Source organism: Sitodiplosis mosellana, unplaced genomic scaffold, assembly GCF_009176505.1.
Source record: "Sitodiplosis mosellana isolate CC-2019 unplaced genomic scaffold, AAFC_SMos_1.0 Smas_scaffold_47, whole genome shotgun sequence".
NCBI classification, from domain to species: Eukaryota; Metazoa; Arthropoda; class Insecta; order Diptera; family Cecidomyiidae; genus Sitodiplosis; species Sitodiplosis mosellana.
In genome coordinates, this window is record NW_022595289.1 from 2122519 (window position 1) to 2150169 (window position 27651).

Sequence of the window (27651 nt, forward strand, 5' to 3'; positions counted from 1 at the left end):
TCGAAAATAAAAAAATACCATACAAATATCACCTGTGAAGATTTCACCGGCGAAATTTTTTCATTTCACAAGGAACTGTGTACTTAGCTTAACAAGGAAGCCTTGGAAGAAATATCGAAAAACATTCAAAAAATTGCATTTCTTCTGGCAAAAGAAGTTGAGGGATTTGGAACGATTTATCCAGGATATATTGTTTTCGCAAAAAAGATCTTGGAAGATTTGAAAAATAAAATAACACTTCCAGATTTGGGACCCACTACCCCAGGACAAACAACTCATAACTTGACAAATGCAGAGGTGTAATAATGATTTGGAAATATTTTTTATGTCATTTAAATTTTTTATTTTCTTAGAATATATTGGTTTCTTTCGCCGATATGTTGCTATGGGAGGATATGTCCTTATGCGTCACTGAAAAATATAACGAATTATACTTAGAGGTATATATTGACACAAGTTTACTGTTAGAAGTAAATTCAGTTAATATGTTCCATATTAATTTTATAGGTTTCGGATTATATTGAAAAATACATCAAGTCAATAGCATCCAAGCCTGAAGAAGTGTTAGGAACCATTGTGGAAAAAGTAAAGAATATCAAATCTTAAGTTCTTGCCAATGTTAACCAACAAATGGTACGTATGGAAAAATGAGCAGTTTTCAAACCAAAACGACACTTCTAAAATCACATAACTTTTATGTATTTTTCGCATACAGGAATTCATTAAAAGAATGAGTGAATGGAATGAACTTTTGGAGATCCGTAACAATATTAAAAATCGGACCTATTAAAAAACTGAAATCTTGAATTGTTTATCAATCTGCATGATGCATTTAGGAAGAAGAATAGTAGTCGTTTATCACTAAACTAAAATTCGAATGTCAATAACAATATAATTGATGTAAAAATTAAGTCAATGAATTAAAGTCAACACAATGAAATTTTTTTTTTATTCTTGAAATAAATAAGCAATATTTGAAAACGTGGAACTTCATTTTTACATTCAAACCTGATCTCAGATAAGCCTAGCGTTACGACTTGGCATAAAGATATGCCAAACGTCATGTATAGTGCACACTCTGTCGTGTTATCATGCTGTTCACATGTGTCACTTTTGGTGTGCAAAACACGCGCGTTCCATATGACGTTTTATTTTCGTCTGTTTTTTATCGATCATAAGAAATTTTGGAATCGGTGAATGAAGATCTCTTGAGATTGTTTGGTCATGTAAAAAGAATGAAAGATGTTCATTCAGAGAAAAAATGTTATATTCAGAAGCCAATGAACGTCTAGATGGAATTAGGCAATAGCCAGACATGCGCACGGTCAAAATTCTCAGATGAGGGTCTTGGAAAAAAATTCCTGTTGAAAAAAAATTGAAGACCTAAGAAAAGGAAAAAAAGGTCATTACTTTGAAAAATCTTTCGATGGGGGGTCTGGAATTGAAAACGACAGATGGAGGGGGACAAACAGGAAACTCCCTCCCCCCTTGCGCATGTCTGGGAAATAGCAGTTCAACAATTAACGATTTTATGTCGAAGAATTTGGACCATCCGTTGTTGTCATTGCCAAGTGCAAGCATTAATTACAACGATTTTAATATGCAGACAGATATTATTCAGAGCAAATCGGCAATTTCGAAGCAGCAGCAATCAATTCCGGGTATTGTTGATATTCTATGGTATTTACTTGATTTTTTTACATTTCTTGAGGTTTTTATCAGGTGGCCCGGCCCACTCATTATTACAAAATTTTAGGATGCCAAAAATCAACACTTTGGAAAATTGGTCAGCAATTTATTTTGAAAAGTTAACGAAATTCGGCTTCTTAGAACTTTTTGCTTGTTTCAATAGCTATCCAACGGTAGTCCAATGACTCCACATAAGTCCTCATAGAGTAAAAATTATAGCCAAAATGGCTTAGGTGGTCCACTCATTACAACATTCCCCTATTTATATTTTCGTTTGAAAAATTCTGTTTATTGAAAAATGTTCTACAACTCATTGCTATTGCATGTAAAAAAATCCTCAAAAAATGATACAATTGCCAATGATAAGTAAACATGGCTAACTCTTTCCTTCTTTTCGCATCGAGACCAAAAAAAAATGCTCGTTCACAAATATCGTTTCGTGTACAATAAACATCATATAAAAAAATTCTTATGCATGCGCGAAAACGTTAGAAGCGTTGGTACTATTTATTACAACTAAAAGGAAACTATGAAATCGAAAGGCAATTGGGATTTCTGACAAAGGAATTTTTCTATTTTTTTTATTCGATTTCCTCTTCAAATATCGTGTTCACTCATATAATCCATAAGCTGGTTTCCATACTTGTACTGAACACATTCTATTGATGATTGCTTTATTTCTTGCAATATCATCCTCAAAAATATGAGAGATTCGTGGAGTTTAGCTTCGGACGCACGTAGTTCTGAACACGACTTTTCGTATATGCTTTCCTGTAGAAGAGTGGAACAATTATTGTTTTTGTTTTATCGAAAAACTGTGGAATTCTATACATACCGCATTAAGCAAATGGGGACTTTGAATGTCGTCGTTGAGCTGACGCGCTGCTGTTAAAATTTCACCTATTTGCTCAACTTTATCCCTGTACACTTCACAAAATGCTTTACACTCGTCAATTTCTGTCTGTAAGGTCCGAATTTGATCATACACGGTACCAGAGTTAATGTCTGTTGATAGACCCATTTCTGTATGATTGTCTGTTGTTGAAGGTCAGAAATTATTCTCTGCAAAGAAAATTTGGATGCTTCTCCAAGTGAACACCAATTGTAACTGTTCATTTCAAATCAAATTTTCGATTTATATGCACAATTTGCTGAACCTCAGGTCAATTTTTCCTGCTAAATAAATCACGGCTAAAGAAAGTGGGTAAATTTTTTAGCTGTAAAAAACAATATTGTATATTTTTTTACTCTTATAGAAGTTTATTTATAATGAGCTTAACAAAATTTCGCGAAATGACCAAAATAATCCTCTAGCCTGTCGCTTTGTTACTTTGTTCCTTTAAACCATATCTTCATGTTGTGAGATAATTTAAATACAATTTAATCCATTTTTTTCAATGTTTCTGTTCCCTTTCTCCTATTGAATATCGAATCCCATTTTGAATTCTGTACGCGTAATGACATGTTCACTAGCGACATTATATCTTGAACTTGACCCTCGACCAGCTGTAATTTCTCTTCCAAGTATGCAACATTCACATCCTGTAATGTGAAAATAAAACCACTGTTACACTGTTTGGTTGGCATAATTATTTATTTCAATTACCAAAGCCCGCATTTTCTCCACGATTGCGTTATGATTATGAGAATTTGGTGCTAACAAATCGACCTCTGTTTTCAATCGATCTTTTATCTCTTTCATTCTGCTCATTTTTTCTTTATTTTCTTCCGTGGCTTGTTTAAATTGGTCGAGTTTACGATATAAACACTTGGCACACGATAGAACATGGGTGTTGACATCAAGTAATGATGTATTCTGATTCCATTGATCACACATTCTATCAGACTTTCTCTACAAGAAACAAACGAAAAAAAATTTAAAAATATTTCCACATTCGGAATTTTTGATGATTTAACTGTAAATTACCTTTAAATATTAGTTAACACAACTGAAGAATTTTCGAATAATTTCTTTGGAAAAACAAACAATTTCTATAAAATTGTAAAAATACGTTGAATTATTATAAATCGAAATCAAATGCAAACTGATGTTACTTCACTCCAAAAACTGAGTTTGAAAACGAACACTTCCAATCAAATCGAATGCCAGTAGTTTTGTTTTAAGTGATATACATGTAGACACACTTCTTTGTTTACAAAAATAACATGTTTGACAGTTTTTTCAGATGATCTCTGTAGTCCTTTGTTTCTTGAAGATGATCACTGAACAAACTATTTGTTATCGCTTCTGAGAATTATTTATAGATAAGTGTGATTGAAATCGAATTCGGTTGGAAGCAAACACTATTTATTATATCTTATGTTCTATTGTTCTTGGAACTATGTGTCTTAAACTTTACCATCAGCTGCAACTCAATAACAAATCCAAACAAATCCGATTTTCGTCAAAAACGTTGAATTCTCAACATTATTTGGTACAAAGTATGCAGCCAGTTTGCGTTCAAATGAACCGGGACTGGACTTAACCTCACTTGGCTCTGGCAAACAAGCAGACAGTTTGACAGCTAATGCGAAATTGACAACAAAAAGTGCACATATTTTTCTGTGTCGTGCAATTCAAAACAAAAATAAAAATACAGCAAAATGTGCGGGTGTGTGCATATGCCTATGTGACAGACTTCATGCACTAAAACGGAAACATTTTGCTTAATATGTTGCAAATATATCGAAAGCCCATACTTGATCAGTAAACAATTTTTTTTGCTTGACAATTGCAAGCATTTGAATGTTTGTCATTGCAAATGAGTAATTTGAATGTTATTCAGCCAGTCAAGTGATATCCAGTTTGTATTATGACCAATTCAAGTCAATTTTATGAAGGTTGTGGCCAAGAAGGACCCATTCGTTGTATATTCCTGAGTGAATTTCATGATACCGCCGGTTCGAAAATTACGTGTCAGGTAAGGTCAAATTGCGGAATGTGCACAAAAACCAAATCGATAATTTAATTTGCATTGATGATTCACAGATTCCAGAGGGTTACGTATCAAAAGAAGTATTTGACGCAGTCAATGTGTATATTATTCCGAAGCCACAATTACAAGGATGCGTGCTCACGGTGTAGGAAACAAAACTATTCTTTTTTAACGAATTATAATTTCACATTTTTCATTGGTTTTATTAACTTTTCTTCTTCAATCTCAAACATAGAAATGCTCTGGGCTACAAAATCGTTGGATACCCCGTGAGAATTGAACATCAGAGATATACACGCAATGCTTTTTACTTTAATCTATGTTTCGTTTGCGATTCTTGGGCTCGTACCGTTCAATACGAACCGATTGTACGGAAGCTATCGGAATATTTCAAAATGATGGAAGCCGAAAGTACGTTCTTATCGAAGGATGAAAGCAAAGAGAACGTCTTCAAAGTATTAAACAAAGTGCTAACTGATTTGAATGCAAACAAAATGACAACGATAATTGAAGGGGAAACAACAATACATCTGAAAATTATTTCGCACTTTAGCGATCCACCAATGATTTACGATCACCTGGTGCCCATGTTGAACGACCGGTTCAAAGACATCCCGAGAGAAGCGTGGGATTTAACAACGCAACAGGTTTGAATTATTTTCACAACAAAACAGTGAATTGTTCTGAACAACAAGTCTTATCATTACGTTTGTCTTCGCAGGTGTTGCCCTACATCAATGGTATTAATCACATCACACGTATCGCTGCCGATTCGGACGTAGAAATAGGTTTGGTTAAGGCTTGTATACAGAATTTAGTGTATTATCAAGTCGCCGAAGTGCTGCCACTTCTCAAATACAGCAATGTTTACATGTGCACACGAAACCTTCAGAAACTATCCACCGACAAAGAACTGACACAAGCATGCAGGAATTACGTCGCTTTGCACCCACCGCCGACACCACTGCCTTCAATTTTGAAAATTTTACGAATTTATTCATATATGACTCATGGAGTCACACTGAAGGCGTTGTGTACCCGAACGACTCCTCGGGATGTCAACATTGACGAAAGGTAATTTACAGCAATGATTGGAATTTAAATGCTATCTTTTTACATTTTCCCAAAATTGTTCACTTACCATCAACTCTTTTTCATAGGAAATTAGTAACATTCGGAATTCTACATCATTTGATTCGATGCATCAACAAATATCCTGTGTGCATTTCGGATGCACCTATCTCTCGTCAGCGCTTTTACACCGGAGTTCATCATATCGACGAAATTTGTTGTAAAGTAACTGGTTTAATGCCAGCCAAAATTCAAGAAGATCTCGACAAAGACCCCTTTGTCGTCACGATATGCAAGTGATTTCTTCTGAAAAAAAAAATCATCAATAAAGGATCTGGTTGTGTTATGCTTTACAGTACTGTTTGGAATACTTTCCACGGAGTGCCACGGAGTGGAATGAAAATACGTAATTTTAGTTCAATTTCCTCTTTTATTTTTGTTTCTTACATTAAAAATAACTCTGAATACATCGTTCTTTGCAAAAGAATTTTAGTCGAAATTTGATAAGTTGAACATTTGTATTATATTTATGTATCTGCCTTAAAAAATAAATGTATTAGAAGCTAAATGATTTTACCATGGAACTGGCAACACACTGATTTCTTTCTTCAACTCATCGTACAAGTCTTTGTATTCGGGATGCTCACGAACTAAAACAGTGACTGTACCTCGCTTCACGCCCATCGCAGCACCCAATTCATGACGGCTTGGAACGTATGCGTATGGAACGCTCTTCTCCTCGCACACGGCTGGCAAATGGCACATAATCTCGATCGGCGACACATCACCAGCGAAGAGAACGATTCTGGAAAAAACGAAAAAAATACTGTCAAGAAATATTCAATTGGATTTGGAATAGATTTTCACTTTTTCTGCAATAAAACTAGACTTACCCAGTTTCGCCCTTCTTCAAGCGGCTTTGCACATCTTTCAACCCATTTCGCAAGAATGTCTTTTGTTTGGATGCTGTAAAAAAGACACAAATTTCGAAATTAGATCCACAAAATCGTCAAATAAAAGTATTTGTTATGGATAGATAATTTTACGGTAGAAAAAAACGTGTACACACCTTTTTTGATCAATTTCAAGCATTTCTTGGTTAATTTCTTTGGTGCCATTGGCTTTGCAATCACCGAGCAGTTCTTGAGTTTATCTTCGTAGGTATCTTCCTCTTTCACCGATACTTCGCCAATTTCTTGAGTTTCATCAGCTGATTGCTTTTCCTTCTTTACTTTGCCCATTTTGATGAAAAATTTCCTTGTCGAAATAAAAATTCAAAACTATGTATCGCACGACGAGACGGCTTCAAAACACGTGTGTAGTAAATATGATGTTTCCAATGTGTGTTTGACAAACGAGAGCGTTAATGTGGTCTTGTCTGATGTTCTACGGTGCGTTTGACACTTCAAAACTTACTGTAGCCGCCACCAGATGTCACAGCTCATCAAAGATCTTTTTTATTATGTTTACTTAATTATTATCTATATTAAATGCTTTTCAGATGAAATTCAATCCCTTCGATAAGGCAAAACAGTCTTGAATCAACCAAATTCAGTCTAGAAAATGTCCACGTTATAGTTCATTCACGTTTTAAATTCATCCGAATCGGCCAAATGCGAAAACAACCACATTCAAAACATGCACAAAGACAAATAGAATGCATTGGAATTCATTAAGCTAAGTCCAGTCGCTTGATAAATGTTGGAGTGTGTGAACAGTGAACACAAGAAACCGAGAGTTAGTCAATAGTAAACAATGGCGTTGCGCGAATGAATCATTTGCTGAAAACGTCTCGAATCGACTGAACAGATTTTTTTGTTAACATATTTGGATTGGCTGTGCGAATGATACGGTGACTCTAGCAAAATTTACACCGTTCGTCCGGAGTTATTCAGTGCAAATTAGAAAGTGTAATATGTTGATTTTAATTTTGTGATCAAGCCATTTGGAAGATAAAAAGTGAATGAATAAGACAATATTTAACTTGGTCTGAGCATCGACAAGGACTATCGAAATCAAAATTGAAATGTCTTGTAATTATGATTGAATGAAAAAAAGTGGTTGTAGTGTTCATTGCGCACAACAAGTAAAGTGACTGCAAGAAAGTCGAAACCTTAACTGAGGACGTACACACGAGTGACGCAATCACAAAAGTATCGAGTAGAAACTATTACCTAGTGATAAAACAGGTGAATATATTATTTATCCAGTGATTTATTTTTCGCTTCATCAATTCGAAATATGAATTTGGGAAGAGATAAGAAATCCCGTACATTTGCTCAGTTTGAGTCAATGTCTGTTGAATGAAAATAAAAATCTGCAAAATAAAAACCAGAAAATGCGCATCAAACATATGGCCGGTAGTCTTACAAATCGAGTCATTGAATTAAATGGAATTTTTTGTTCGAAATTGAAATGTTTACGCAACAAAATGTAGCAATTAAGCTGTAGATTTGATCCAGATGCCAATGCATTATCTAAACGCAGCCCAATTTAAATTCATGTTTTGCATAGATGCTTTTTGACTTAATGGCAATACTATATCTGGAATTCCGATAGTGAAACAGAGCAGTTCCTTTGTTGTGATTATCAGCAAATTGCGCTTATCGCTTTAAGTGTTTCCCTTTTTTTAGTAAATATGGATAGAGTTGTAGGGTGTGCGACAGATATCTTTATTCCTAGAAATGGCTATGTGCGATAATGAGAATGTCGTCGGTTTTGCGGCCGCCACAACAATTTTTTTTATCTATTTTGTTTGTCTCAAAGGCTAACGATTAAAGAAAAATTGAGTCAATTGAAGTATGATCTGAGCATAGATGATTGGATTATACGCTTGCAAATAGCTCACGCCGCAAATCGCTTCTTTGTTCGAATGAAACGTAAGCAAATGACAATTATAGTCCGGAATTTTTATTCTTTTTTCCCCACATTTTCGTTGGCAGTCGTTGTTTTTTTCTTCTTTCGCATCTCATATCCATTTGTCCATGTATTAATTAAAATGATTTGTATTTGTGTATGAGCTAAGCGTGTTTGTTTACATTTCGTGTACTGATCGCGATTAATACGCGAGATTGTTCGAACGAACGCATGAGCGGCAAAGTGCAATAAATGCAAAAAAAACATGAATACATACATAGAGGAAAGAACGGCATTTTGCAATCGTAGCACTCGCACATAGCCATAGTTAGTCGAGTAATTCACTGGAACTCACACATAATTAGTAACACACTCTTCATTTCAATGAGTTTTATGAAAGGAGTGAGAAAGACGGAAAACATACCGAAATGTAGGTTGCATCAACACGAATGCTTTTTTTCCTTCTTCTTTTTCGCCTTTTTTCGTATTTTGCACCATACTCTCGACGATAGAGTCTGAAATCACTCGTGCCAAAGCATAATTATCAACAAATTAGGCGCAATTTTTTTTTTGGTTACATGTCGAAATGAATATTTATGGCAAAGTATTTCAAATAGTCTTTTTTTAAATGTTTCTTTAAGATCGATGACATATCTGGTTGAATTGAGCCCCGTAATCGTTATTTCGTATCAACCATTTATGGAAAAAAAAAATAGAAGAATGGAAAAACAATGTTTATAAAAATATGAACAACACAAATATTGACATTACAAATAAAATGACAAGCCACGCTCATTTATAAATAAATACCAGTTTCTGGAATGAGAATAAAGATTCACATTCATACACTCATACACAATTCATGTGAGAGCTGTAAAGCTTTCTCATCGTATGACTCATTTTTGTGAATTTATGTTAGAGTGGCAAAATATCCGTTTGTTGTTTTTCATCGGGTCATAAATGTTTCTGTATCATTTCGTAATATTTCTTGGGAACGTTTAAACCTTTTGCAGTATTTCCGTTCATTGAACGAATTTATGTCGCTTTGTTCGTTCAAGAGTTAAGTGTTGCTCCAAATAGATTCTGATTATAGCCGGTTTCTAAGCATAAATCCAGAACGTACAGCATAAATTTGGCCATGATTTTCGGACTAAAGTGCGTTTAACCAAACCCAATTGACAGTAGACACATTTTGAAGAGTTGAAAAAATGTATGGTGGCGATGCGTGACGGAATAACAAAGAATGAATGAACTTAATAGTTTTCAATTAAACGCAATTATCGGGCGACTCATCATGTTGAGAATGCAATCAACCAGCACAAAGACTCCAAAGATTATTTACAGTTTGATTTAGTGATTTGGAAGTTACGATGCGTCACAATCGTACGATTTTGATATTAACGAACAGTGAATTGGAGCATGAAATTCATATATTTTATAATGTTTCTATTTTGCTAAATAAGTAGTGGCACAGTGACACACGCGCCCAAAACAATTTCAAACCGGATCATCCCATCGACGAAAAACAAACAACAACCGAATTTAAATTAGTCACAAACAAACCGAAACCATAGCAGCATATTTCTCTCTCTCATAAATTGCAGTACAGATGATATGATCGTTGATGAAGTGATAATTTTTGCGTTGTAGTTTGTCCGCGGAATTGAGTGCGGAAACGGTGCACTTTGAAATGAGATATAATGTGCATATGAGTAATTCCCCACTTCTCAGAAGCATCTTTCCTCAATCAATTAAGCGTTCGCTAGCCTTTGTCATCGAATGCACTTAAAAGGAATCATAAGACTTATGAATCAGACACGTTTTTAGAATCATTGGATTTTTTTACGCGCTTCCTTCAATCGAAGCTCGCAATTTCAAGCACATGCTCCAAATTAATGTGTTGTTTACTCTTTTTTTTTGATTGAGGGGCTATTTGCGAATTTTTGCGTTGAATCTTTTCCATCAATTGCAGCGTAGCTTAACAAAGTGTTTTTCAGCCTTTTTACTAATTCAATTAAATTCATTGTGTTGCAGGGCTCATCAGATTTAATAGCAAGCGATGGATAAATGTGGTGAAGAGCAAACGCCAGTTCCGGTGCCAAAACCACGACGCCATAACAACAATACCGATGCCAATCTCAACAATAAGCTCGCCTATGAAAATGTATCGATCGATTTGATAAACAAAAACATCAACATCAAAGATGAAAATATACAGAACAATTCCAAAAATAAACTCCAGACGAACAAATTGTTCTTGATGGCAAACACGTCAACGACTTCAAACAACAATACAGACACCACACCAGGCACACAAATTTTAACCAATTTAAATGATTTGGCAAATGCTCCGTCGAAAAATCAGAAAAATGCTGCCATTCAGCTGGATGAAGTGAATAAATTGAGCAATATATACAATGACGATGAGAATGTGAATGTGAATGTGAAACCAGTGCCAGCTCCGCGACGCCCAAACGCCACAAGCGGTGTGAAACAATTCAATTGCACTCCATCGACGGGGGCCATCAATAAAAAACCCACCACCATTGATATCAACGATTTCATTGAATCGCCAAAAGCAAAAACAAAAGCGAAACATGGTAAAACTTCGGGAAGCTACAGTTTTATGGATGATGACGAATGTGATGGCAACAGCGATGATCCGCCGAAGAAGTTCAGCTTGAAGAAACGTCTGTCAAATAGTTCTTTGAGCTCAAGTGGCAGCTCAATGACTGAAGGAAGTGGCTTGAAATATAGTTCAGCGTCGCCTGGGTAAGGACTCATTTTCTTGATTCGGTTATTATGTATGTATGTGTTGGTGTTGGGCTTTTGTCTTCTAAATTCTCCCACTTTCTTTGCTTACTAAACTATCTCTCCTCTGCATGTTGGTTATTTGATGTAACTAAAAAAATTTCCTTCTGAAACCGACACCCGACCATCTAGGCATTTGCTGAAGGCGATCGGAAACACCTCAAAACTGCTTACCGAGTCCATAACCGAACGAGTTACAACTCGAACCAAGGATGCCAAACATAAAATCGAACAAATCCAAAAGTCGTCACGCGATCGCCTGGCTGAAACCACTAAATCGGCTACTAATAAATTGAAATCTGTGCGCAAAAATCTTCATAGCACGCTGGAGATGACACAGAATTTATCGCTTGGACGAAAGAAAAACACGTCAACGCCAAATAAAAAGGATGGCAAATCCAAAGAGGCCGTGTTTCATTTAGACAGAGTGCAGTCGGTGCCGGTGAACGATGAACTATTTTCCTCGATATCTTTTAATAGCCCGTTAAATAGCAAAACTAACAAATGTTCCAACATTAATACGGCTGAATCTTCATATGAAATTCCTAAAAGTATCAGATCTTTTTCCAGCGATTCGAGCGGACTGAGCGAAATCGCAGCAAATAAACCACTGCCATCGATTCCACCACCGTCTTATGAAGAAGTATTGAAAGAGGATGAGAAAGCAAATAACGATCGACCAAATCCGACCGCACGAACACGAAGAAAATCGAAAACAAATTCAAATGTGTATGAGAATCATACAATCAATGTGCCGAAGATAAAAGTTGAAGCCGATTTCAAAACAAATTCATCCGACGAAGAAGATGGGTATTCGTTGCCTTGTCCGAATTTTCCGGCGCCAGTATTGGAAGTGAAGGAGGGCATCTATGGTAGAATCCGATCAAAAGACCCCGACGATAACGCTGATGAAGCGGCAGCGTCAACATCAATGCAACCACCTTCTCGATCGAGACGACGAAAAGAAGATACCCAGCCCGATGTCAAAGAAGAAATCGACGGAATGAACTCAAATCGTGCCACTGCCGATTCAAATGAATTTCCCCTGGAAGGAAAATACTCCAAACTCTTGGGCGGTGAATTATCTGAAGATTTGAGTGAAAAATTGAAATTGGACGAGAGTGAAATTTTAACGCCGAGTCGAAGTGAATCGTGGTCGTACTACGATGGCAACAGTGATGATTCAAGTTCATCAGAGCCAATTTATGAGAATGAGCGGGAACTGAAATCGAAAATGGCAGCTGAATCGTCAGAACCACTTTATGGTGTTTTGTACAACAGTGAATCGCTCAATATGTTGACTCCAGTGGCAGCGGCTCGGAAGAGACGATCACAAGGCACTTCAGATCAGTATGCGGTTGTGAATAAAAGTCCTGATCTACGGCTACGAAATGGGAATGAAACAAAGGACATCCTAAAGGAATTCGATCCTCTTGATCGAAGAACGTTGGATAAAATTCTGGCTAGCAAAAGTAACGAACTGAAGCTTCTAGAAAGCATTTTGGGTAGCGAAACTTATGGAAATTGTGCAGACGAGAGTAACTATGAGTATCACAGCAATGAAACCTCGGATGGTGATGACCCCGAAGAGGTGCCAACGCCGCCTGAGCGGTTGGACTCTCTCAAAGAGTGTGCCAACGAAGAGGCTGAAGAATCTGGTGAAGGATCGTCCAAGAAAGACCAAAATGATTTATCTGGTGAAACTCGACGATCGGTTATCATTCATCAAAATGTGAAACTGCGTTCGGATAGCGATGAAAATATCGCTGACGATGCAAACAGTGCAAGTGGCGCTTCAAATACCACCGATGAAACTGTGGAAAAAACTTCAAATACCCGTTGGTTCTTTAGTTCTCCCTTAAAAAGTGACAGCAAAGCCAAAACAAAAGCCGATCGAAAAACATCAAATCCATCAAAATCCAAAGAAGAAAAAACATGCGTTGAAGAAATCGCCGAGGTTTTGGAAGATAAATCAATGACACCAATATCCAAAACGTCATCAATGAAATCGATGTTTTCGAATGTAATGAACAAAGTCGAAGGAATCAAGCGAAAAACCAGCTTCCGAAGTAACACGGCTAAAAATGATGTGAAAACCGTTCTAGAAATGATTCCGCGGCCATGTTTGACACAACGGCTGATTTTACACGAAGGCCATCTTATTCGATTGCCAACTGGTGTTGTTGAGGACATTCTGAAAGAGTTGCACTCTCGCAAAGCATACATTCGTGACAAAAAATTCCAAGCATATTTCGACAAAGATCTGAAAACGCCAAAAGAAAATATCCCACTTGAAACGATTACAACGATACAGTGTGTTAACAATCACAAGTTTACTCACAATTTCGTCGACATTTACTGCTTTGAAATCACCACATCGATTACGAAGAAGGACGGCAACAATCTATCTAATCCAAATATGGTGATTACAACAAACAACTCCGGAAATATCAAAGCCCAACGTGTATGCCATTTGTATGGAGTGGCCAAAGAGTCGGAGCGTTTCCTCTGGATGCAGAAACTACTGGAGAGTTTGACAGATACATTTCCACCTGGATTCACAAGCAAATTCTATCGAGCTGGATGGTGTTATTCGAAGGTTAGTTTCTGCTTATATAGTTTCTTTCTGAATGTTTCTTAAAAATGGGTTCACTTATTTATGAATAGAATTCCATAACCGCAACATGGTCTGGTACCTGGGTTCTGCTTCAGAAGGAAAAGCGCCGTCTTCTGTTTTACAACGTTGCCAATTCAAATTTGGAATGCATGGACCTGAGAAAGGCACGCTGTTTAGTACTTAAGGAAAGCGATGATTCCATTAAGAATCTCCATGTTGAAAGCGGACCTACATTGATGATCGATTGCCCGCCGTATACGATTTATTTCATTATGACATGCTCAAGAGAGACAAAGGTAAAGTCGAAATCATCCATGTTTTGTTCTTTTACTATATTGAGATTAATTCAATTCAGATTTGGCGCCACATCATCCAAGAAGTTGCACACAACAACGGGCCATCTTTGAAGGAGCAACAGTTAACGAAGGATGATGTTCCTGTTCTTGTCGACAAATGCATCAACTTCATTTATGCACATGGTATGTTTGAGTTGTAAACTCATCTTCCACGCAACTGATTTCCAATCTAATCCATTTTTCTTTTCGTTTCAGGTTCAATGTCTGAGGGAATTTATCGTAAGTCGGGCGCCGAAAACTCGATTCAGAAACTCTTGAAGCAATTCCGTTCAGATGCGTACTCTGTTCAAATCGTTCGATGTGATTACACGGAGCATGACGTTGCCAATGTATTGAAGCGATTTATGCGTGATTTGCCTGACCGTTTGTTGGGTCGTTGTTCGTCTAGTTTGATCAGTGTATCAAAAATGACGGGCAACCGTGAGAAAATTGAAGCATACAAAGAGCTACTCACACGTTTGCCATCCATTGAATATCACACTCTCCGGAAGCTTTTGGGCCATTTGCATTTCATTCAATCGCAAAAAGTTCAAAATAAAATGGATTACTCGAATTTGGCCATTGTATGGGGTCCAACATTATTGCAAGAGCAAAACGATGCACAGCAAGGCTACTCTCAGGACAGTGCTGATGTTATTGTTGATCTGATTCGCTTCCATAAGCATTTGTATGCATTGAGTGCGGAAGAGATAACTAAGGAGCAGCTAATGTTAGCTGTCCTTCAGAAATACCATGCAGCTGCTGAGAATTTAACCGATACAATGAAAAAATCGGGCGATTTGAAAGTGTGGATCACAATCGACACGAATCCAGAAGATGAGAAAGAAGAAAAGCAACAAATCAACGTCACACTTACACCAACCAAAACGGTCAATGACATTTGCAAAGAATTGGCACCGAAAATCAATCGTGAGTCATACTCGGTGACATTGAGTGAGATCATTTTGAATAGTACACTTCAACGGCCGCTACATCATTCGGAAAAGGTGTTTGATATTGTGTTGAAGTGGTCTTATTGGCCGGAAGCCGATCGTAAAGATAATTTCTTGCGATTAACCCCAATGAAATTTATGAAAGAAGTTGAACGTGCCTTGAAAGTACTGCCATCGGTCATTCCGAACAAAGAGCTTAAGTTTGCTGATTCACGAACCAAATCGCTAAAATCGTATACGTTAGAGTTGACCGATCACAGAATAACGGTTATGAAAAAGGAGAAGAGCCAAATCGTCACCGTGAAAGAAATCGATTTGTTGCGAACAACTGCATATCTGGGCTATGAAAAGAAACGATGCTTCCAATTGAGATGGGCCATAACACTCATCGATGATTGCAATCCGAATAATAGAGCGGAGAAGTGAGTGTGACACTTTTCGATACTGAATTATTTTTTTATTTAAATTGTTTATCTGTTTTAATTTTGCTTTTTCCTTCTGTATTTGAATCAAATTTAATTCAGATTTGTATCTCATTTCAGGAAAGAGAGAGATACTCCATTCATCGGTCATATCATAGCGGGCACCAATTCCAATGATCAAGTTGTTTGGTATTCAAGCATTTTGCACAGCTTATACAACGATGATATAATGCCAAGTCCAGAAATTATTTTACCATAAAAGCCAATTAGCGAATTTCCCCTTTTATTTTAAGTTTTTAAACAAATGTTAACATTTTTAAATTCCATTTTATCAATTTTATTGTAATTGTAGATCATTTTTATTATCATTTCATATATTCGATGGGCGTATTAAATGTTGTTCTATTAAACCGCATTTTCTTATAGAATGATTGTGTATAAACTGTAAACGTTAGAAACTAGATTTTTTATATATATAAATAATTGTAATGAATTTGCACACGATGTATGAAAGCAATTAAAAAAAATCACATATTGCCATTTTTTACTTTAATATAAATTCTATACATTATGTTTGAGTTTCATTTGCTCTGGTGATTGAAGTAATTTTAGCGAAACAAGAAATAAATAGACAATTTATTATTATTATCAAATCATATCATGCATTTATTCCAATATTATCTCCTGATACATCATTAATTTCATAGGGAAGTTTGTTTTTATCGAAAAATATCTATTTGTATGGATTCATAAATAGCGAATGACCCGGGCTGGACAGTTTCCATGCAATTTCAAAACGAATTTCGTAAAAATTAAATTTATACTCAGTAGTATACAGTTTGGTTTTATCCTACTCACTCAATATGAAAACGGGAAAATTCATAGTAAATTCGGCAATTCGACGAATTACCGAACGTTTTTTGTGTTTTCGGTAAAATGTCGAATTACCAACAATGTAAAATGGCATTTTACCAACATTATGAATATAATGTCGGCAATTTGACGATTTGCCGAAATCACACACAACATTTGGTAATTTTAAATTCACTGGAAAGGCCTCTAATGGAGCATTCAAAGAGTGGCGAATCATACTCAATTGCAATTTAACACTGTCATTGATGCAATTCACACGATAAATTATCTGAATTTATCAAAATGTCCGATTGAACAAATGCAGAAAGACAAATTTGGAGCACACGAAAAATGTAAATAGAAACGAACTGTCATCACAAAATCTAGACTCATTTAACATTATACATATTTAATTTACTGCGTTTTTTCTATCCAGTTGTTCTCTTTGCTCGATCGGACAGCCGTTCCATGATATGGCCCAGATGCAGTGTTATCATTTCTTTTGGCATTTTGATATGTTTTCTTACGTTTCACAACAGAAAAAACGGAAAAATTCTTTACACAATCACCAAAATCCGTGACTAATTCACTTCTATCAAAAAATTATTCCACAATTGATTGGAATTTTGGTTGTTTTCGGACCGTTGCACGATGATTGTATGCGTGCGTTCTGAATTTCTTCACATTTGAATCGCAGTTTTCAATCGTTTGACAGTTCACACAACCAAACAACAAATATTCCTGCACATTCGAAGTGTCAAAGTGGCATGCGTGTCTCTATTGGTAGAATCGACGGTTGCACTGGAATTTGAATTTCGAATGTTGTGTGTGATTTCGGCAAATCGTCAAATTGCCGACATTATATTCATAATGTTGGTAAAATGCCATTTTACCAACATTTTTGGAACATTGTTGGTAATTCGACATTTTACCGAAAACACAAAAAACGTTCGGTAATTCATCGAATTGCCGAAGTTACTATGAATTTTCCCGTTTTGATATTGAGTGAGTAAATATCCACTTATCTAATTTAACCGTGGTGCGAATTTAATTTAGTCAAATGAAAATTTGGTATTGCTTCCTAAATCGAACCTAAGTATTTTATATACAATTTTTTTGTCATAGTGCGTGCGATACAAAAATCTATTAAATTAAATGCGAGATTGCTTCACAGTCGATGTCGGCTGCTTGCACTGCTGTATGGAACTCGTTTGACTGGTTTCTGTCGCATACACAGCAATATTAAGAGTGTGAAACATAGCAAAAATCCAATGAAATTCAGTATTGCCGATGCAATTAGGATGTATTTGAATGGCCCCATCACTTCGTTGCAACTTAAATCTCTGCAAATCAAGAGAAGAGAAGCGAAAAAAACAGCACACAATTTATGTTGAAACCATCGAATCGGCTAAAAAAGAGCTATGATACAATCGATTGCAAAGTTTGTACCTGTAATAACTGCCATTGAATATCTCTGCATCTGCCTTTGGAATGCCAGCAACTGTACCATTTGTTGATATACCATCGAAACGGCACGTACACGCCGAACTTTCGACCAAAATGTTAACGGGTCGGCAATCAGCGATCGCTATATTGGTCAGATGGAAAATAGCAAACGATGACGCCACAAATGTGCATACAGCCGCGATGAATGTAACGAGTGTCGAATTGATGCGTAAGAATGTGATAAAATGCTGGCGTAGTGGTTTTTGTCGGGGTCTCGGTTTAAATGCCAGCACAATTATACCCAAAATTCCGGATAACATTAACTGAAATAGAAAATTGGGCAATTTTAACAGTTGATTTGTTGAGTAGAAATTAAATTTAATTAAGGCGATGCGTACTTACAATTAAACCGCTCCAGTATGGATTATCACGGGCACTTGTGCTGGGCGCCCACCAACACAACCAAAGGCCCAAGCATGAAACTGCGAGTCCGATCAGTACATGAAAATTGAACAAATATTTCACCGAGTTTGGATGGCGGATGTTCAACGGATTGCGTCGTCTAACAACTGGAAATTGTATGCACAGATAATACGTTAAATCACTAAGCAAATAATGAATGGCTTTAAAATTAGCAGAAAAAAAACAATTCGAAATCGAACAAATAGGAAAAATTGCTCGAAATCAATGAAGAATGAAATATTTGTGCGTTACCTTGATAAGTTTTTTTACCGACAAGCATTCGACTATGACGAAGACTGTTTCGCGTCGGCAAATGTGAGCCCATTATATTGCAACCTTTGATATTCTGCGGCACAGTGGTTGACATGTAAACGGCCTGACATGTAAACAATTCAAAAAACGAATGAAAAAAAAGAATTAAAAATAATACCAGATCAACGTCAACATCTTAAACCGATGAGACAAGGTGTTTAATGATCTTTGCATTTAATAAATTCGATTCAAAAGATATAACTGCAATTACGTGTTCAATTCAATTCAATTAAATTTCCTTAATGCGGTTGACTACAGTGTGGAAATGACGGCGCGAATACCGAGCATCAGCGGCGAACAAGCTGAGAATGAGCTTGCATTTACATAAACGTGTTACGAACTTGATCTGCGCGGCCGGATCACACTAGTCGAAAACATTGTAACTAATTTCGTGAAGTGTTAATTCTTTTTTGCGTAGATATTAAATTATCTTCATCGTTTTTACTCCGTCACGAGATGGGAATTCCACGAATTCTGCCATCAAAATCTCACAATTTGTGTTAAAAAGACGCCAAAGACGGAAATTCTCAACAATTATTAAAGCGTCAACATCGCGCTGATGACGGTGTGTATATTTAGCATTTGTGCTTAGAGATCTCAATATCGCGATTCATGTCAAAGGATCAATTGCAATTAATTTGTTTGCGAGTCGATTAAATACATGGCGAATCGAGAAATGAGTTCATAGTAAGGGGATTTCAATTGAGACCGGCTAATTACCTGTGACAATGGTGATTGATTCAAGCGAAAGCTGGAGCTGGTGTCAAGTGTTGTTGGCTTGGCTGGTTTCATTGACGTAGCGCATGACGCCAGATCAACTGTTTTCGAGCACGTCGGCACATTCATCGACGATATTGGAATAACACTAATTGGTGCGCCGCCAGAGTTTCGGTTCAAGCATCCATTGCACTTGTATCTATCGCTTTCGTATTGTCTTATTTCGGTGCCAGGGTCACTATCTTCCTTGCACATACAAGTGCATTCGTTGGCATCATCAATTTGATTTTGGCCATAGCACGAACTATTGCTTGGAACATTTTGATATTGTGTCGAATTTGGAGTACGATTCAAGCCGTTCGTTGCAATCCTACCACCGTAACTATTCAAAAGTGGTTCTTCTTCACTCACCGTCGACGATTCTCCCGTATTATCTCGTTCGTCTTGTGAATTTTTCTCTAAACTTTGTTTTGTTGCCCCGCCATTCGTTCTACTCTCGATTGTTATGTTTGGTTCATTGTCGTCGCTTGTTTTGTGTAAACCCAAAAATTGTGACTTTGCCACACTGTGAACTGGTTTGTTATTACCGCGATTAGCAATTGGATTTCCAGCTAAATTTGCGTAGTGTTGCGATGAATGTTTGTAGCTATTTTCAGATGACGACGATGACGACGAACTGCTCGTTGTGGACGACGACGACGACGACGAAGATGAATGATTTTGTGCGATCGTTGTCACTGTATGGACTTGGTTGCTACGAATTTGGTTCACATCGTTTCCGTTGAATTGCGGACTGTTGTTTACATTTTGATTATTGTTACGATGCAACTTGTAATTGTTATTGTTTATATTATCGTAGCCATTTGAGGAGTGAATTGTTGGAGTTGTATTTTGATTTGGCTGCTTCAATTCGTCGAAACGGAACGAGATTCCACTGAACGGAAACTCATTAACATGTTCACTTCTTTCAATGGCTTCATTTTTACATGCTGTCGTGCCATTCATTTTCGGTTCATTGTTCAAATTGTCGTATGTGCTCAGTGGCCGGGCGATCTCTTGATTTGGAGTCGAACGAAACTTAACATTCTCACCGGTCGACATCATCGTAATCAATTAAATTCTGCGGACCAAAATATAATAATAAAAATTCTCGGCTTCTTCGCGTGTCTCTACAACTTTCCTTTTTGTTGATTCGGCTGTCCTGTGTTTGCTCAATACGGACTTGTTACTTTGTATCGTAGGCGTCTCATGAATAATTGAATCTATAAAGTAAGCGAACAGAAACAAAATATAAACGATATTAACCAAATCGTTAATCAACAACCATAAAAATACTTCAATTAGCTACAAATTATGGACTGGATGATTCAAACAATAGATTCGCGTCGGGAAATTCATTCTCATCGTGATTTACAGAAGAGCAATCGGAATTTTACTCATTCATTATTCTAAACGATTGTTCGATTTCCCAATGATTGCATGCTTTTCAACCGAATAAAGCGATGCGGTTTTTCCATTCGGTTTTTTTTTCTTTTTCTTTTTCGATTCTAGTCGAATCGAATCAATAAATATCTATAAATAAGATAATTACATTCTACAGTTGAATGCTTAATCATAAAATGTAATTTAATATAAAAATCCAATGTTCTTGTTGAACTACGCATTGAGCCCTACGATTTTATGACTACAAGTCAGATAGCTATTTGTAGCTAGTAAATCATTGCCCAATGAAGTTTTTCACAGTGTTCAACAAACGTTGATCGGATAGTTTTTGATCGTTTTTTCTTTCTCAAGAATTCTGGTTTTATATCGCCCTTAAGGCAAATGGCGCTAGTTTATTTTGCAACCTTTGCGGTCCGACCCATTTTCCTTTCTTGATGTTCCACTTCAGGGAAAAACATCAGAATCAGCATGTTTACACTTTAACCGAAAATTTAAACAGAGCAAACGGTCTTACACGTTATGTTTAATGATCGAAGTTCCGCGACTTGGATAAACAAGCGACGAAAGTAACGCTTCGTATGCGTACAAACTAATTAACCGTTTACATAATGGAAAAAAACTGAACAACCCATTTTTCGTTTGGTTCGACGTTCAAAGGCGCGTCGTGCGTCGATTTACTATTTCATTTTGTGTTTACTAAACCGTTGCACTACTAACAAATAAAATAGCATACTAATGAATCGTGGCACACACTGACGCAATGACATTAAAGCAACAGAATTTAGCGCTGTAGTCAAGAATTGCTCGAATGCATCGTTTTACGAGATGCATATGTTCGGTGCCCGGTGCTCGGTGCTCACTCTCAGTTTTATTGACGTTGATTTATCAGCCAAGACAGAGTTTCACGACCCACAATTTCATAAGGAAACGCTATGGAATTGAGATTTTCCGCCTGAAATCGGCGACAAATTTTCTAATTTAAAATTCCTGTGCAATGGCATGCTGCCGATTTCATCCCACTTATTTTTACATCGTTTGTTTGCCTTGATTTATAGTCTAAGGAGCGTTTCATTTTGTTATTGTACATATGCTTGCAGTTAAACGGTGCAGCGTATGGCCAATTTATGATTTCTTCCATCTATTTTTGGAAGTGTTTTTCCGCTTAGCAATTCCATTCACTCTCATTCATACTTTACTGAGACCAAACTTCAATCGGCTTACTGAACTCTCATTAAGCGAAAGTGTAACCTCAAATCGATGTAGCTATTTTTAGTATCAAACTAAATGTGAACATTTCGTTGTAAAATTATTTTTCCATCTGCGTTTGGATCTAGTTTTGGGACAAAACATGTTTTCGATATGTTCCATATGTAAAATTCAAACCGATTTCGATCGATTCTCAATGGAATTGGCCGCCATTACGCAACATCAGTTTTTGATTGGCTTTGATCGACTGAATGAAAATGTCGGTAATATTGTAATTAATCTACGTGTATGGAATGGAGCGAGAAAAACCATGAGACGTGAATGAATCAATCGTGCTCTCGAGCAGTTGTTTCATGAATTTCAATTAGATTGTAATGAATTAGCCCGTCGTCGTTTATGATATCTCGCAATGTTCTACATTGCACACATCTAAGCATCTATCTGACAGCTTGAACTGATCGAGATAGGCAGCAAGTTTTGTGGTGTGATGTGTTTTGTCTTTCGTTTGTTTTCAGTGCGTTTCAACCAGGCAAGCAGATGATTCAAAGCATAAATCAATTTTCTTCGTTGTTTCATTTATCGAAGCCATGACATTAAACCATGTTATTATTAATTTATGAATACAAAACGAATTAAATGCCACACAATTACGAGGGAGCAAATTCAAATTCAAATTGAAACAAATAAAAAAAAAGCATTTGCAACTTTCCGGCCGAGAGTAGTGTATTTGCTTGATTGGAATCGAACAAACAAAAACTCGTGATTTTGATGATTAGACTGAACATTTCGTGAACAATGAAAGATTTTACGAATTATAAGCAAACGAACGCACAACGCTGTGAACACCAAATATATTTTGCCAACTATGGTTATTTACATGAACAATAGCCGCATTCGAGCGAACAATCAACGACATTATGACAGTTCGAAAGAAATTTCGTTCAACGACAACGCCAGCGATGGCGACAACGATATGGAATACAGTTGGCTAATAGATTTTTTTTCTTTTTTTTTTCAAACAAAAAATAGGGAATGGCATGAAACACGTACTGTGAATGTATTTCGATTTTGCTTGTAAATAAATAAAATGTGAAACGAGCGACAGAAACGCGGTATTTTAGCTGAAAAAATGTGTGCATGTCAGAGAATGTGTGAGATTGTATTGGAAATGAAACGAAACGAAAAAAAAAAATATGTCGTAGCGGCAAAATTGCAACACACAAACTGGAGAAATAGTGGTAACAACAAATGGAAATGATGAATGTGTGTACGTTCAGATTTCATAGTACAATTTATATATGATGCAGATCAAGAGAGAAAATTTAATGCTTCTTCTTCTTTTTTTGCTTGCTTTGCTTTCAGTATGCACAACGGAAGTTTGGTCATTTCGAGCAGTGAAATTATTTTCAATGAATCACTGACACAATAAAAATACGAAGCATTGTCTTTAAGATGCTCACACAAATGTTGTAATCTCGCCGATGGATGCATGTCATGATCTCGGCGTGACATGGATTAAATTCGTCCAAGTCAAGAGATCATAATTGTGCGTAGGTAGTGCCTAATAAAAATCCATCTCACTTCACCAATTTTCTTATGAACATACATCAAGACCCTTGATTCAAGAGGTTGCCAAAGATACGCACACACAAATACACACTCGATGATGGCAAATGCCCTCGAGAAATGATAATCAAATTTTTTGATCCAATACACTTGCTAATTGAATTATTATTATTTCTATTTTCGGGCAAAAAATCGATGGCTCTACACACTTTGAGGCAATAGCACACACTCGACGCTCAAATTGTTCACATTATTCTTTTTGTTCATAAATTTTATTTCCAACATTCATTTTTTTTCTTCTTTGTAGCACATTCGAAAGGTACTTAGCCTCGATATGGCAAAAAAAAAACGATTGCACACACGATTATTTTGCTTCTGCAAATCAGGTGCGCATAACTTTGCACATTTAGTGAGTTCGCTATAAGTTCACCCGAATGGATTTCCACTTGGTCGTGTACGGCACAGCGAAAAAAAAAACAGTCAACTAAAACAAGGCCATCGGCCAATAATAAATATATATAATATATATGCGATTCGCACTCACACAAATCAACACACCGATCCATTCAACTTTCTTCACAAAAATGCTCACTTTTCCGAATGCGCTGCAATTTTGCAGCGACATGCCATCGATTACTCGACTTTTTGAATATGAGAGTCGAGCTGAAATCGAACAATCCATTTGAAAATATGCAGAACAAATAAGTCGAAAAACCAGTATTTCACGTAAAGAAGTAAAAAATAAAACAGGGAACTACAGTCACTGTATGAAATACCGTAATTTATCAAATGAAGAAAGAAAAAACTGTACGATAGTTGTATTACATTATTGTGGATGGTGGGAAACGCGAGACGATATTGTGTGCGAGTTCGCTGCGCAAATGATTTATGTCAAATCGATTAGTTATCGTAGTTTTGCCCACAAGATAAAATCGGCTAGTGGCTGCACCAATAAAAATAAAACACACAGTTTCACTACAAATTATTTTGCACTTAGTGGAAGAAAAAGTCAATCTGCCCGAAGTCAGATAAATACGTGGAAAATATCACAAAATAAAAAAAAACTCGCACTGATTGCTCTCCGTCTCTCGGTGTAATAAGTCTTTTGCACGGCTGACAGAAGAAAAAACGTAAATATGATGAAGAAAGTTGGATGTGATGCGGAGACCGTGAATGGCTGCGTTCAGTACAAACCGAGAAAAAATAGCAGGTCCGCGTCGTAGCAATCGCTTGGCTAAACTGAATCTCTGCATGACACCAAAACTAACAACACTGTTGCTGCTCGGCTGCTACAACAGAATCACACACTGAATCACCGACCAAGAAATTGTTTTCAACACAAAGACACACAAACGCAGCTACACCATAGCTGTGTTGAATACTTGAGTCTCTCGCACAGCGAAACTACAACCAATCGGGAAATAAAGAACTTCGAATAAATTGTTGAGTTGTATAGTTAACAGTGGCTGTACGCTGTTACATCCAAATGAACACCAACACACGGACAACGCGACGTTGGCTCGATTCATGTTTACGTGTGTTTTACCTCGTCGTCTCTCGCTCGCTTCGATTTATTATTACACAAGTGATTGTTCTTCGATTTGTGTTGTGATCATCACCGCATCGTTTTTGTTTCGGTTTCTGTGCTTGTATATGTTAATGTGCTACGATACACAGAGTGCATGAACAAAGTTCTCATGCAACGTCAGAGGATCTTCCTATTTGAATGGAACTTGGACCGGGATATTTCCAACACCTTTATTGCAATCTGACATCATTCAATACGGAATTTTTAGTATTTACTCGATTTTCCCCGTTTTACTCGATTTACTTGAATCACTTACGAATTGAGCAATTGACAGCAATCAAAGATGTAATATCTTCAAATAAGCAATGGAATAAAACTTCTTTTCAATTCGATCGAATACCAATAGCAATGTCAAAAATGCGGTCACTTACAGCGTATTATTTTCCGAACGATAAAACAAATCGACTCAAATCGCGTGAATGAACTTGAGTCATTTCAATAATATTCACACGATTTTACAAATTCCTAGAAAACGCGATCCAATCGCACACACATTGTACTAATCGTTGAATAAGATCCAATTCCAATGTGTTAATTTGAAGCCAATTAACTAGCAAGCGATTGATATCTGGACTATTATGATTAAGCGCAATTTAATGATTTCATTTTACTTTCGTACCATGTCGACTTTTAATTAATTTCCATACGCGTGCTCGAAGTGCACGCAGTTCCATTCTAAACTTGCAAACAGAGGAGAGCGAAAAAACGTTTTGCTGCATTTATCGCGTTTGTGAATTAAAGAGTAACCAAGCAATTTTCGTGGATATTTTTATTTTAATGACGCTTATGCTACAAAGTAATAAGTACAGTACACTCATTACCGTACATTCGAAGTAAATGACCTTGCCATGCGTATTTTTTTTCCCTCAATTCGACGAAGAACGTCATTTTTATGGAAGAAATTATCGATATTATTTTCAGTACAACGTTTTTTTCCTTTCATTCTAGCGGCACAATGAAAAAAGTGAATAAATTCCGTAATCGAATATTGGAATTGAAAAATCGAAAACATGAAATCCCATTAGAATAAATTGTTTGTGCATGCACGATAGAAACCAACGCACTGAAGTAGGTATTAATTTCCTTTGATCAAAGTCATCGTTTTTTTTAATCCACTTTTTTCGTTTCGGTTCTTTTTCTTTTTCGGTAAAGTATCGCAGATCATTTCACAAATGGAAGACTCATTTATATCTCAAGAACTCGATGAAATAAGCTATTCTTCTTCTTTTTTTTTGTTCAGAGTGCATGGATTTAAATTAGTCTCACTATCATCACCACGCACACACAATATCGAACACTAACGTGACTTAGCATAAATACGAAATCAATGCCATAAGAGCATAACAATGGCCCGATAAAAAAACAACGATTATCAAATTCTAATAATCACTATTCTGAAACATGAGAATGGGGCGAACGAATCGCATTACATGAGCCATATTCCCAAAGTCAATCACGTTCACAAGACGCCTGCTAAACATATTCCAACAACAACAACCACATACGTTATGTATTATGTACCATGAAATGCGTTCATTGACCAAGCCGATTAAAGCATCGAGGAAAATGCAAACAATTTTGCTCAGTCTTTCGATTGTAGCCTTGAAAAGAATGCACATCGTTTTGTTTACTCGCACACTCATTTGCCACGGCACAAATAACACAAAGAGATGATATTGTCTGACGCGTCCGACGTACGTACTCAAGCCCGGAAAAAATGCTTTCCAAGCGAACTAATCCAATGAACAGATGAATATTTAAGTGTTTTTGCCGCTTCACATAATATTTATATTACACATTTTCGACCTATTTATATAAAACGAAATATGTAATATATAATATGGCAATCGGACACCGTGAAAATGAATTCAAAACATACGCTTCGATGATCATATTTTTAATACACCGGCGGCAAAACAAAAGAGGGCGAATCACGCCATCTCATTGTCAGGCGCTGAATTTGAAATGAACGAATGGAAATGGTGGCGAATTTCAGGCGTTTCTTGCCGACTGCTTTTAATTTGATGGGTTTTGAATGGCATTGAATGAAAGAGTTGTTTGTTCATTCCGTTCTCTGTCCATTTCTCATATAAAAGAGAATACAAGAATCGACTCATTCTCATGACCATTGCAGATTTTTGAAAGTGATATTTTAAACCGGAAATTTTTCCTACGAATAAATTAAATTTTCGACCACTTTAGATGATTTTTCCGAAATAAGCGTCCAACAGAGTTTCGATTTTGGAGTTTCAAATATTTCTGTTATAAAATTTAAAATTTATCTCTGAAAAAATGCCCATATTCATCGAATATTGTTTACATATTAACGGTAACGATCAATTTTCGACACCGATTCGAAAATCAGTTGG

The 27651-nt window shown here is 36.5% G+C and overlaps 4 protein-coding genes across 12 annotated transcripts; 2 read left to right on the forward strand and 2 right to left on the reverse strand.

Moving 5' to 3' along the window:
* The first annotated feature begins 4192 nt into the window (after positions 1-4192).
* On the forward strand, positions 4193-6287 carry LOC129569956 (GATOR complex protein NPRL2). Its single transcript, XM_055449242.1, has 5 exons — positions 4193-4610; positions 4679-4770; positions 4861-5272; positions 5347-5699; positions 5786-6287. The coding sequence occupies exons 1-5, from the start codon at positions 4503-4505 to the stop codon at positions 5994-5996; spliced, it is 1176 nt and encodes a 391-aa protein (XP_055305217.1). The 5' UTR covers positions 4193-4502; the 3' UTR covers positions 5997-6287.
* Positions 6107-7239, reverse strand: LOC129569957 (H/ACA ribonucleoprotein complex subunit 2-like protein). The gene is made up of 3 exons (XM_055449243.1): positions 6766-7239; positions 6590-6662; positions 6107-6501 (listed from the first exon to the last, which is right to left on the reverse strand). Exons 1-3 carry the CDS (start codon positions 6935-6937, stop codon positions 6270-6272), a joined length of 477 nt encoding a protein of 158 aa, XP_055305218.1. The 5' UTR covers positions 6938-7239; the 3' UTR covers positions 6107-6269.
* On the forward strand, positions 7189-16346 carry LOC129569953 (uncharacterized). Of its 2 annotated transcripts, none has more exons than XM_055449232.1 (7): positions 7189-7885; positions 10587-11324; positions 11496-13962; positions 14031-14276; positions 14336-14459; positions 14532-15690; positions 15811-16346. In XM_055449232.1, the coding sequence occupies exons 2-7, from the start codon at positions 10612-10614 to the stop codon at positions 15947-15949; spliced, it is 4848 nt and encodes a 1615-aa protein (XP_055305207.1). In that variant the 5' UTR covers positions 7189-7885; positions 10587-10611; the 3' UTR covers positions 15950-16346. The 2 variants fall into 2 exon arrangements, with proteins under 2 accessions (XP_055305207.1, XP_055305208.1); XM_055449233.1 differs by having other exon boundaries at positions 11934-13962.
* LOC129569954 (homeobox protein 5) lies at positions 16326-25872 on the reverse strand. 8 transcript variants are annotated; one of them, XM_055449235.1, is made up of 7 exons: positions 25654-25872; positions 24520-25574; positions 19483-20741; positions 18703-18826; positions 18391-18557; positions 17992-18311; positions 16326-17885 (listed from the first exon to the last, which is right to left on the reverse strand). In XM_055449235.1, the coding sequence occupies exons 3-7, from the start codon at positions 20581-20583 to the stop codon at positions 17711-17713; spliced, it is 1887 nt and encodes a 628-aa protein (XP_055305210.1). In that variant the 5' UTR covers positions 20584-20741; positions 24520-25574; positions 25654-25872; the 3' UTR covers positions 16326-17710. The 8 variants fall into 8 exon arrangements, with proteins under 8 accessions (XP_055305210.1, XP_055305211.1, XP_055305214.1 ...); XM_055449236.1 differs by lacking the exon at positions 25654-25872 and adding an exon at positions 24239-24357 and having other exon boundaries at positions 24471-24946; XM_055449239.1 differs by lacking the exon at positions 25654-25872 and adding an exon at positions 23904-24178 and having other exon boundaries at positions 24889-24935.
* Between the last annotated feature and the right edge of the window lie 1779 nt (positions 25873-27651).